The 13,025-nt window shown below is 43.5% G+C and overlaps 1 protein-coding gene across 3 annotated transcripts in view; it reads left to right on the top strand.

Annotated features, from left to right (window-relative positions):
- Positions 1-13,025, top strand: part of DISC1 (DISC1 scaffold protein) — a 308,753-nt gene that overhangs the window by 115,814 nt on the left and 179,914 nt on the right. For all 3 annotated transcript variants that reach the window (XM_012738209.3, XM_075995460.1, XM_075995461.1), the window contains exons 7-8: positions 7,329-7,383; positions 12,208-12,310. In XM_012738209.3, coding sequence (XP_012593663.2) covers positions 7,329-7,383; positions 12,208-12,310 — 158 coding nt within the window. The remainder of the gene's footprint in view (positions 1-7,328; positions 7,384-12,207; positions 12,311-13,025) is intronic.

The following is a 13,025-nucleotide window of genomic DNA, read 5'->3' on the forward strand; positions in this document are numbered from 1 at the left end:
CTTTGCCCAGGCCTCGGCCTCACTTCTATCCTTCTAGCTCTTACCAGTGCAATGGGGAGCAATAAGTGGCCCTACACAGGCCTCCCTTGCGGGGCCAGTCTGTATTAGTTTGCTGCTGTAACAAAGCAGCACCACAGCCAGGTGGCTTAAACACAAATTTACCGTGGCCGGAAGTCCAAGAATCAAGGTGTCAGCAGGGCTGGTTCCCTCTGAGGGCTTTTATGGGATGATTTGTACCAGGCCTCTCTGGGTGGTCATTTGTTTTCCCATGTCTTTTCACATTGTCACTGCTTTATGCATGTCTGTAAATGCAAATTTCCCTCCTTTATAAGGATGCCAGTCAGTTGGAGTCGGGCTCATCTTAACCGAGTACATTTGCAGTGACCCTGTTTCCAAATACAGTCACATTTTGAGGTATGGAGCATTGGGGCTTCAACATATGAATTTTGAGGGGAGCACAATGCAACCCATAATACAGTCTGTGAAAAGACACCATCCAGCAGAGGTAAGCCGAAGAGAGCAGGACTTCTAGAAGATGGAATTTAGAAAGAGGAGAGGAGGCCTTATGGGTTGACTCCAAGTTTTTAACCTCTTTTTACCTTTCATGCAAACCCCTACCTCTAGCTGCATGACCACGAGCAGCTACAGCTTCAGTCTCTGCTCGTGCAGGGCAGTGGCAGGAGGTGGGGTTGGAGACAGAGCTGCTGGCCACACCGTGTGTGCTCGTGTGCACCTCTGATAGAGCAAATGCTCCGCCCCACCTGCTCGCTTCTTACAGATAAGACAAGAATGTGACATCATTCATTACGCAGGTATTGATTAGGTCCCCGCTGTGTGCCCAGCCATTCTCTAAACAAGATCTGCCCTCAGGGAGCTTTCTTCCTAATGGGGAAAGGCAGAAATGAATAATAAACAGAATAAATAAGTAAATTGTAAAGTAGGTTAGTAGGTAATGAACACGATGCAGGGGAGGAACAGGAGAGGATGTGTCATTTGCAGTTTTAGGTGGAGTGGCCAGGCCAGCCCCACGGGGAGGCTGGGATGTGAGCAAGGCCTTGCAGCGGGGAGGGAGTTGGCCCAGCGTGTGCTGGGGCACAGCGTCCCTGCAGAGGGGCCTGTGGCAGCCACGGCAGATTCAAGCAGCTGTTCAAGACGCCTCTGTGGTCAGGGTGGAGCGGGCAGAGGAGGGAGTTGTAGGCGAGGTGGTCGGAAACACGGTGGGAGACGGGCCATGCTGGTTCTTGCAGACCTAGCTTGACCCAGGTGTGATGGAACAGGGCTTTGTGACATTTGATCTGGCATGCTTGCGAAGACTCACCCTGGCAACAGTCTTGAGAATAGACTGTGGAGGGGGGAGGGTAAAAGCAGAACAGTTCAGAGGCTGTTCAGCATTTCAGAGGAGACGTGCCTAGGGCTCGCACGAGCGACAGCAGTCGACATGGTTCTTTGGTTGGAGCAGTTACCCTTAGAACTGCTTCTCACTCACTCATTGAATCAAAATTGCCTGGCTATATCCTCCTGCATCAGTGTCTCATTCTGGCCCTTAACCAAGTCTTGGCTTATACCATCTAGATTAGCGACTGTGATTGACTTAAATTCCATTTTCCCTTCTAATTATTGCTGAAAAGCAATCTGTCCCTCCCCGAGTTGAATTTTTATTACTGATATTTTTAACATCAGTGATAGCATTCTTTTTGCTATATTGTAGGAATATTTAAGGAGCTTCTTTCATTTCTAACCTGATGATAAGGCAATTGTGAGCTCCCGTACTAATCCAAGGGTCCCACAATCCTATATATTTTTTTAACTCAAAGACATTCTCACACAAAGTTTTCTTATAGCCACCATTCAGAGTGCTCCACCATCCAGAATGCTCAGCCACTGCTCAGAATGCTGCAGATAAAAAGGTCTGCATTCTGCACGCATCACATTGGTGCAGCTGCCCTCAGTTTCCCAGTCGTGCGAGTTGCAGTGCAGCAGCCTGTCGGTCTGAAGCAGACAAAAGAGCTGCCATGGCTTCTGCTGACTCGCTGCTGGCACACAAAGTAGCAACTTTTTTTTTCTTGGACCCTGGAGCACTAGTCATGTAGGATCTTAATAACACATATAATTAAACAGACTATTAGAAATGGAAAATTCCACATGCATTAGTTTGCTAGTACTAATAGCAAATAATAAAGTACCACAGACAGCGTGGTTTAAATCTCATGATTCTGGAGGCTGGAAGTCTGAGATCTAGGTGTGGGCAGGGCTGGTTTCTCCTGAGGCCTCCTCCTGGGCTTGCAGACGGCCGTCTTCCCCTGTGTGACCATGTCCCAATCTCCTCTTCTTATAAGGACACCAGTCAGATTGGATTAAGGCCCACCCTAATGACTTCATTTTAACTTAATTACCTCCTTAAAAGCCCTGTCTTCAAATACAGTCACATTCTGAGGACCTGGGGGATAGAACTTCAAGCTGTGAATTTTTTGGGACATAATTCATCCTGTAATGGCCCCCTTTATGTTCAATTTCCTCTGCCACTACAGGTCCCAGGTCCATCTGCTACTTCTGGGCTTTCTCTGAAGCACATTCATGTCACTAGCCTCAACTTTTCTAAGGTTTCATTAGTTGAGGGTGAACTTTGGACATAGGATTTGAACACCAGTTCGTGAGTAAAGCAAGCATAATGTGTATTTACAAATAATGACATTGATTGTATTGCATATATATATATATTTTTTGAGACAGAGTCTCGCTTTGTTGTCCAGGCTAGAGTGAGTGCCATGGCGTCAGCCTAGGTCACAGCAACCTCAAACTCCTGGCCTCAAGTGATCCTCCTGCCTCAGCCTCCTGAGTAGCTGGGACTACAGGCATGCGCCACCATGCCTGGTTAATTTTTTTTTTTTTTTGTATATATTTTTAGTTGGCCAATTAATTTCTTTCCATTTATAGTAGAGACGGGGTCTCGCTCTTGCTCAGGCTGGTTTCGAACTCCTGAACTCGAGCAATCCGCCCGCCTCGGCCTCCCAGAGAGCTAGGATTACAGGCGTGAGCCACCGCGCCCGGCCTGTATTGCATATTTTAACGCAATTCTAAAATAGAATTCCAAAGATCAGTCTGAAGAATGACAGTGCATTTCAAATAAGTACACAGCTTCTAGGGGAGTTAGTTCAGTATGGTTTAGTGGTTAAGAGAGCGGATAGCTTGACTGTCTGGGTTACCATTTAAACTCCCCTAGTTACCAGCTGCTTAATCCTGGAAAAGTTACTTAAATCTCTCTTAGACTCTTTGGCTAAGTTTTCTTGTCTGAAAATGTGGCTATTTATAGTTCCTATTTCACAGACTTATAATAAGAATTTAAAATGCTCATCTATCTAAAGAATCGGGAAGAATGCCTGGTACATAGTAAGTGTTCAGTAAACCTCAGACTCTTATTCACGGGGCAGTTGCTTCGAATGAAGATACTCATTTGAGTAAGTTAGGTCTGATTTGTTTCCTAAAACATACCTGCTACTTTGTGTGGACAACTTAATGTGTTTCCAAGATACGGTGTAATTTGATTTGAGAGGATAGTTCTTACTCCTTATGAACAATGTGCAAGTGTAAAAGAAACATAGGGATTAGTTTTAATCATTAAAGTACATTGAACTCTTGTCTATCAACATTTAGCTGTTCTAATTTGCTGGTTTTCAATTTGTATTCCTGCTCTTGGAATTATGGTTTGGGGACCACAGTGTGATGGCAGTAGCATTGTGTGTGAGGTGGACTAACATGACATCATTTGTATGCCAGGCCAGACACCCACTTGGATCCAAGCAGATCCCCTGTTATCTGTAGTAGATAGTACGGTTCTGTGGAAACTTTTGTTCGGGAGAGTTCTACTGCTAAAAATAGCCTGAAACCCACTCATGTAGTATATAGATTACTTGTATTCTTCTGCCCCCACACAATTGCTTTTAATCTGTGAATACCCCAGGGCTACAACTAATGTTAATATTAGCCTGAGCAAAACATAATTAGGAAGGTAAATCTACTGCAAAAATAATAGGACATAAATTAAATTAATTATATATAACTCAAATCAAATATAAAACAATGCATTCAATTATCTGCATCACTGCCTCTTTCCTCTAACATGGATATTTGAGAGGAGACTAATTTTCTTTCTGGTGTAGGGCCAGATATGAGCCAAGACCTATGAACTGCATCAACCCCTGGAAAGATGGTGCTTGACTTGTTTTTTTCATTTGGTATTTTTGGGCATTAGCTAAAGGCACTGCCGTTTTGGTCAGCTAAATTTTCAGTATCAGTAAGAGGACCTACTACCTATCTATCTTCATTGTTAATGCACGAACTAGTCTTTGTGTGTGGCGGGGAACACCTATTTATAGGATACTGTTAAATGCTCTTATAGATTCAATGTGGTGAACCATTTATTAGTTGAATGGACTCCCATGAGCCCAGCAAGGGAAAGTGCAATTTCTGCCCAAGGAAGGATTTTAGTCTGGGCAACAGGCTGACTAAAGCTGGTGCTGCTGCTAGGATCACAGGCAGAGCCAGTCCGGGCCCATGTGCGACACCTTCTGTACTTCCCAGCATCCCAGTTGGTTTAATCTGCTCTGCTCTCCATGTCAGCATGACACTCAGACTTACGTGCTCTCAAAATCTCCAATCTCCAGCCAGCCAGAGCCTAGAGTTCTCCAGGAAGGATTCCAAATGTTGTTTTCCCCTGTGCCCATTGAGTACACTAGTTTTTGTCAGATGGTGACTCCTGAATTCAGAAAAATCTGGTGTCACATGCCCTGCCCATTGTCAACTCTCACTTCCTCCATTTGGGTTGATCTCAGCTCAGCTGGAAGACCCTCCTCTGTTGAAAGTAGGCCTAACGTGGGAATGATTAGTCATCACGGGCCTGTACCAGTTCCCAGGTATTTGCAACTGAAACAAGTTTGCCTGTACTCAGAAATCACAAATTGTTGGAAGTGATAATATCCAAAAACAGTTCTTACAGTTGAAGAACAACAACAAAAACCAGCAAATTTTTGACAGCTTAGTTCTGATACTTTGCAACCCCGGCTACAGAAGCTTTTCCTGACACCCTGCACCCCTCCCTTCTCTCCTCCCAGCACGTACCCCAGAAACCTCGACCTTTCCCCTTTTGCAGACCACTGTTTAATCTAATAAGCACTCCACTTCTAGTACCTATAACACTTTCTTGCCTTGCTAGCAGCAGTAAGTGGTTGAGGGTAGGGACCATGTCATTATGCTCTAGGGCCCTAACCTACTGGATGCCCAGCAGACATTGGAAGCATGCATGAGTTCATGAATGCATGAAGAAATGAAAAGCTCTAGCTGGGATGTTCTCACTGCGTTTCAGCAGTGACATAATCAAGGACCTGCCCTTCCTTTCCCTTCCTGGCCTCCTTCATTCACTCTGTGCAAAGCTCTGGACCTGAAGACTGGCTGAGTGCTGACAGGGCCTGCCTGGTTTTGTCACGTTCAGACTCTCTTCTTCCAAATCATCTCTCACAGTGTTGCACAACTAATTTTCCAAAAACGAAGATGTTTCTTTCATATTGCTCTCCTTCTCAAAAACTGAACAATTTCCCATTGTTTGTGAGATAAAGTGCAAAATTCCTTAGCTTGGTGTTTAATACTACTAACTAGGGCTTGTCCTCGATATTCCTTTAAAAATTATTTTGATTGTAAATATTCCAAACATATTGGAAAATATAACCAATACTCATTTGCCCACCACTGAGATTAAACAAATATTAGCATTTTTTTCCCATAGTTACTTGGATTCTCTTTCTCTAAATAAATAAACAAACATTACAGGTACAGATAGGCCCCTACCTCATCCTTCCCTCTCCCTCCCCACGAGGAATGATCATCTCCCCATTTATCTTTCACAACTCATGTGTGCCAACCACTGGGGCCAGTTAGATTCATTTTCTCCTTGGAATTCAATTCTCCCTCCTTTTTCTGCTTTGAGGCCCAGTTCACCTTTCACCTTCTCTGGTAAGCTTTCCCCACCAATCCACTCGTTTCTAAATTGCTCCACAAGTTATTGTCTCCATTGCTCAAGGCAGACAATATTCTGCCTTGTGACAGTTTTTATGTGGCAGCTTTTTCCTAGCATTGGGTTTCTATTCCCCTTCTAGTAATTTTTTCCTCTTGCTTTATATTATAGTTGATTGCCTTCATGATTTCTTCTCTACCAGGGAACAACCTTGAGAATAAGATCTGAGCCTCAGTGGCATTGATTCATTCATTCTGCCGATAATGACTGAGTGTCTACTAAGAAGCTCTAGGGATTGGTTTTTTTTTTTTTTTTTTGAGACAGAGTCTCACTTTGTTGCCTAGGCTAGAGTGAGTGCCATGGCGTCAGCCTAGCTTACAGCAACCTCAAACTCCTGGGCTCAAGCAATCCTGCTGCCTCAGCCTCCCGAGTAGCTGGGACTACAGGCATGTGCCACCATGCCCGGCTAATTTTTTCTATATATATTAGTTGGCCAATTAATTTCTTTCTATTTATAGTAGAGATGGGGTCTCGCTCTTGCTCAGGCTGGTTTCGAACTCCTGACCTTGAGCAATCCGCCCGCCTTGGCCTCCCAGAGAGCTAGGATTACAGGCATGAGCCACCGCGCCCGGCCTCTAGGGATTGTTTTAAGCATTGGGGATACAGGTGTGAACACGACAGCCAGTCACTGCCCACCAGGAACTTATATGCCAATGGGAGAAAAGGAGACACTACATGAATAGATGAATATGTCAAGGTGAAAAGTGCTAAGGAGAAAATAGAAGTAGGAAAAGCCTAAGGGGCTGCTATTTCAGACATACTTTATATATATAATGTATGTGTGTGTGTGTGCACGTGTATAAATATATATATATATCATCTATACTCTGTATCAATACTAAATGTAGAAGGCACTAGGTACACATTTGTGCATAGTAGGTCCAAATAGTTACCATTCGATTCCCTGCTAGTGAGACCCCACCCTGTGTTAGGCTATCCTTCTAGAAAGGTGGTTATAGGAATGCAAATTTTAATCCTTTGCTGCCAGGAGCACATCTGAGTTGTTCTTCCCATTACCAGTAGATGTGCACTCTGGGATAGATTCTAATACTAGCCTAAGTAAGGCATGATTAGGGAAGAAAGACAAGCTTCCCTGCAGCATATAATTCCACAGTCTAATGGAACCAATGTGGCTTCATCTTTCTTCCTGCTCTCCTTCTGCCATCCAGCCAACGGAAGGGTCACTGTTTGCAGAGTTCCTGAATGTAGCCGTATCGAACTGTTGTTACCAACAATACCAACCTCCTCTTTTTAACTCTTCCAGCCTCCAAGAAAGAATAAAATCCCTCAACTTGTCACTTAAAGAAATCACTACTAAGGTAAGTACTTTTATACTTCCGTTTTCCAAAGAAGTCTATAAAGTTTTCTTTTGACTTAATTTCATATGAACCTGTGGCCTTAAGGCCACATGTGGCTTTCTAGGTCCTTAAGTGCAGCCTTTTGATGAATCTAAAATTTACAGAGCAAATCCTTTTAATAAAAGGGGTGCAGCAGAGAAAGGTGAAGCTTTTCTTGCCTCCTTTGGTGCTTAAAAAAGAACAATCTTGAAATCAGCAGGCTGCAGGTTCCCCACCCCTGAGAGACTCTGGAAGAAACGTAGACTTTGCCAAGCCATTTTGCAGGCCCAGCGATGAGCCAAGGGGGAGGGCTGCTATCGTGGCGGAGGTCTTGATTTGTGCCCCCGTTCCCCTGCAGAAATGGACAGGTTTGGCCTTGCTTCAGAAGGAGCTGTCAATTTGGGGATGGGAGGACTGTTGCTATGCATACTGAATGCCTTTGCTTAAGAAGGCTTTCAGGATGGGAGTAATTTGAGAAATTAATTACTTTTCCTCCCAGGAGGGCAATATTCAGGTTCTACACAAGTGGAAACAGTATAGTAGGTGGTTGTTTCTTGTCTTGTAAAGTTTTTCATTTGGCTTGAGAATTATTTTGCCTACTTTATCGGCTGTTTATATTGCCATATCAAGACCTTGGTTTGCGTAGAGACTGAACATTTCTTCATTATTCCCTGAGAGCACATGGTCAATTAAATTAAATAGTCAATGTCCTAGTTAGTCCACAGTTTACAAACAAAAGCCTTTCCCTACCTACGTGGTTATACCCGACCGAGCCATTGGCAGATGGAGGAGCAGGATCAATTACTCTGTGAATTACGTGGCAGAGAACTAGGTATGAATCATTAATTATGTGCAGTAATCTGAGAACCAGAGGTGGTTATAAGACGGGTCAATATAAAACAGACAGTTGCTGAGCGGAAAGCAAAGTAGCAGAGGAGACCTGCTGACCTGGAAGGAAGTACTTGTCTCTATGCCCAGGGAGAGAAAGTTCTGGGCCCTCGATCAGGAAACGTGCTAAGGGTCTTGCCATCACTGCTGCTGAGCTGGAGTTGGGGGTATGTTGTTGGCAAAAATGTCTGCAGTTTCTCAGGCCCTATCTCAGTTTTTCTTTTTTTTAAATCAAATTCATTTCTGAAAATGACCCCTAATGATTTTGCTGACACAGCAGCAGGTTGGTGGGTAGTTATACCTTGCATACAAGGAGAGCTTCCTGTTAGGAGCAAGTGGTGTTCATAATAAGTCATCAGGACCAGGGACCCTGGAAGGCTTGACACCTGCTCTGCCGTCCCTGAGAGCATCCTATGAATGAATGTTCACCTAAAGACGGTGAGCAGGGTGAGACTAAGAGCAGTGCCAGCACCTGAGTGCCCAGGCACAAGGCCCAGTTGATGGGGCCACACGGGGGCTGGGCTTTTATATCTCCTCTCCCACCTCCCCAGAATCCACATCTTAGAATCCTACACAGGCTGAGACCTTTCCCCCTGCCCAACTGCAGGGGTGCGGGAGACTCTCACTCAGTTTACCATGTTTTTTATGTGAAGCAGGAGAGGAAATGTTAGAGAGTGACCTGAATTTCTGCCTCGTAAGTCACAGTGACACTGCCCACTAGTATTGTCAACATCTGCTACTGTGGCCTTCGGTGGAGCCAGTAGGGCGGTGGGGAGAGACAAAAACTTCTCTGCAAGGAAGAGGTGGTAGATGTTTCCTTCCTGTGCATATTCTGTTGTAAATATAGGCCATTTAGATTTTATTAGGTGCTTCCTAATTTCTATGTAGAATAAAAAGGCGAGAGGATGCTCTTGGGCCTGGGTTCATTGGTTATCTTCAGAACACACCATCTAGGTGATACGAATGAGTCTGTATACTTGCAGTGAGTATACAGGTGTGCATATCATGTAATACAGATGGTGCTTATATGTGTGTGTGTTGATGACATTTTACGTTGTGGACACAAATATACACATGCACAGTATTGGGATTTGTTGATAAGCTTCAACCACTGTTGAAGATCTTGGATTTGCCTGAATGCTAAATACAAAGACAGTTTACATGCTGTCTTTTTCCACTCAGGTTGCTATAACAAAATATCATGGACTGGGTGGATTATAAACAACAACAACAATTTATTTCTCATAATTTTGGAGGCTAGAAGTCTGAGATCAGGGTGCCAGCATGGATGAGTATTCTCACATGGGAGAAAGAGTGCAAGAGAGCTTTCTGGGGTCTATTTATAAGGGCACTAATCCCCTACATGGGGGCTCCACCCTCATAACCTAATCACTCCCCAAAGGCTCCGCCCCTTACTACCATCACCTTGGGAGTGAGGATTTCAACATGTGAACTTTGTTGGCAGGGGGCATAAGCATTCAGACCATGGCACCTACCTTCCCTGATGCATTCGCCAGAAACTTATGATTATTTTGATTTTCCATAAAATTAAGGAGCTCGTGTCTTGGATTTAAAAATGTAAATGTAACAGCTCCATTTGATAATGAGTTCCTTAGGGTCCAATTTCATTTGTAAATAAAAAGGAGATGCAGATTTTCTGGGGTGCATATATGTGTGTATGTGTGTAGGTGGACGTGTACGCGTGCACATACATGACTTTGTATGTGTATGTATGTGTTTGGTCTGTAGTAGTCTACAGAGAGTTAAAACAAAACTGCCCATCACACAAAACACCTTTTTTCTCCACTCTAGACTAGCTTTACAGGTGACAATGAGGTAACAGTCTCAGTCTGACACAGTTTTCTTTCTCTAGTGTGCTAGACACACACATACCCACACACACACCAGATACTGTTTGGATTTCTCCCTCAGACAGGGAGATGGAACCTTCATTGCACTCATTACGTTCCTTCAACTCTTGTGGGTTACCCAAACCAAAGGTAATTAAGGGATAAATGAGGTGGAAGAAATAGTTGGAAATAACTGGGATATCTGGAGATTGGTAGATATTAGATTATATCCAGCAGAGCCTAAAAAAATGAACATTGCAATTTAATAAGATTCAGAGAGGTTGTTTCATATTAATAGTGACAGCTTGAGGGATAGATTTGCTCAACAAAGGAGAAACTGACCCAATTATGATTAACAGGTACTGTTAACTAAAATCAGAAATATTGGACAGAGATTGGATGAGACATAAGAATTATGGCTGGTGTTACAGAGTTAATGGAAATGTCCCTGGGCTTCCAATGACATTCTTAAATGGATCGGATGGGATGTGTCAGTCACTGGGCATTCAGCCATCCAGAGGCTTGGTGCTAAGGGAAGGTGTCTGGGACATCTTTGTTTTAACTCCGGTTGTGACTTCATGACAGAGCTCAGGGCCATTGAGAGAGTCTCGAAATTAATGACCATGGATGTGTGGATGCCCAAGACTACTGGTGCAGGCTTTAGTTCAGAGGCTGCCAAACTATTGTCTTCATCCAGAAAATGAGCTTTATAAAGAGAGGTTGGAAAATGACAGCCTCTGAATGGAAAAGAACATGTGGAAGTCCCTGAGAGATATAGTGGAGTATTTTAGGCAGGAGGGGCAAGGTCTGCTTTGACTCCAAATATAATCTTAATTCAGTCTGAGATAAGCAAAACATTTCAAATTGATCATCTCCAGCAAGACCTAGATTCTTCTGGGAAACTAAATTTTATATTTTCTCTGGGCTCTGTGACTCCAACTGGGTTACTTTTAGTTTTGAATGGAGTCTCAGAGTTTGGGCAAGAAAAGAGTGGTGCTTTTAGGTAACATCTTTTGTGGACAAGTCCCAAATATCTCCACAGATGTATTCATTCTTATTAAATCCATGCTCTGTGCTTTCGTTGAGCTGGAAATTTTTCCGAGATAGCTCAATAATCTGAGTATAGACAACATTTGAATATAAGATTTTAGCCTTAAATGAGAGGAAAAAAATGTGATGTTTTAGCCTCCAACAAAATAAAAGATAACCTGGAGGCATTTGGAAAAAGAAATTGAGATTTAAGATTTTTGCTGTTTTTGAAAGATCAAAGAAAAATGTAGCAAATGTTGGGAGTGTCATGGGAAAATAAATGATAAAAACCCTTAAACCTCACTAAGAGTTACTTGTCTATTTTTCATATCTAACTCACCAGCAAGTATCTATCTGCCCTCAAAGTTTCCTAGACAGTGTCTCCTAGTAATTAAATTTAGCCTGACCTTCATCTGGATGGCCGTATCTTCATTGCTGCCCACTGTGTGCCTGGTACAGAACCAGGTCCCTGCTCACGGAGAGCTTGTGTCCTAGCAGAGAGTCACTGTAAACACAAAGGAATGTCCCACAGGCATGTCAGCTGGGAAGGATGCCCTGGGAAAACATCTGAAGCAGGAGGACTGGGAGGTTGCTATTTTGGGTAGGTGATCAGTAAGGCCTTTTGTCCCAGGCAGTGATTAAGCAGAGAGCCCTGAGAATATGAGTGCACTAAACCACCTGGTGCAAGAGCGTTTCGCACAGAATGAGTAGAGAGCAAAGGCCCTGGGAAGGGACAAGGCAGAAGCGATGAAGTTGTTTTAGTTTGTGGTTGCCCTCTGTTGTGCTGGCTCATTAGCTTTGTGTTTGAGTGTGGCGAAAGGGCACAGGAGCTATGCTTGGAATATGCCGATGCCTGCCTGCCTTCTAATCTTTCTTTCTTTCTTTCTCCATTACTTGCTTTTTAATTACTGTCCTCTGATTACCATTTATTATCCCTCTTAATTGCTTATAAACCCAGAAGCCTCTGGCCTGGCTGCCCCATTGCTTTCTGGTTTTTCTCTGAGTAAATGATGACACCTGGTTGTTTCCCTCCGTCTAGGTGTGCATGGGTGAGAGACTCTGCAGCACTCTGAGGAAGGAAGTTAACGACATTGAAACCCAACTCCCGGCATTGCTTGAAGCCAAAACGCTTGCCATATCAGGTAACTGGCGAGGGAGGCGGAGCTGAAGTAGTCAGACTGCAGTGATGACAACCACCGCATCATGTTCTGTCCCCGATTAATGCTCCACCGTTGCTGTTATGTCATCCTCAAATATCTCAGAGCTTTTCTGGGAGTTTCGCTAAAACCCAAGAAATACGTGGGCAGCATGATTTCCTTATAAAGGGGTGGATGAGACTCTTAAACATATATGTGCACTGTTTACACATAAGATAGCACAAGTTGTTTATGTAGGCATCAAATTTTGGACTTCCAGTTCCTGTTTCTTGAAGAGTTTAGAGACTACATGTGCTCTGTGTGTCACATGATTCTAGCAGATGTGTATACAGCACTGGGAACCCGTACTTGCTCAGTGAGGACTATTGGATCCATCTCTTCCTACAGGGAGTGGATGATAAGATGACATAAATTGAGGCACTCAGTTTAAACATCCAATCATAGACTTGGGGAATTCTCAAGAGATCGTAGTCCCTCCCTACTCTTGCAGTTATGAAGGGACATCTTTTTCCATTAATTAGTAGCTTGACAAAAAGTCTCTAAAAACAGTATCTTACCCTATCATTTGAATATTGCTTTCCAACATTCCTCTGTATTTGTTATTTTATTTCATTTTCACAACAGCTGGGTGTGAGAGAGAGTGTTTCCACAATAGTAGGTAGGAAAGAGACTGTTATCCCAATGAATAGAAGGGGAAACT

The sequence above is a fragment of the Microcebus murinus genome, chromosome 19, assembly GCF_040939455.1.
Source record: "Microcebus murinus isolate Inina chromosome 19, M.murinus_Inina_mat1.0, whole genome shotgun sequence".
Taxonomy (NCBI): domain Eukaryota; kingdom Metazoa; phylum Chordata; class Mammalia; order Primates; family Cheirogaleidae; genus Microcebus; species Microcebus murinus.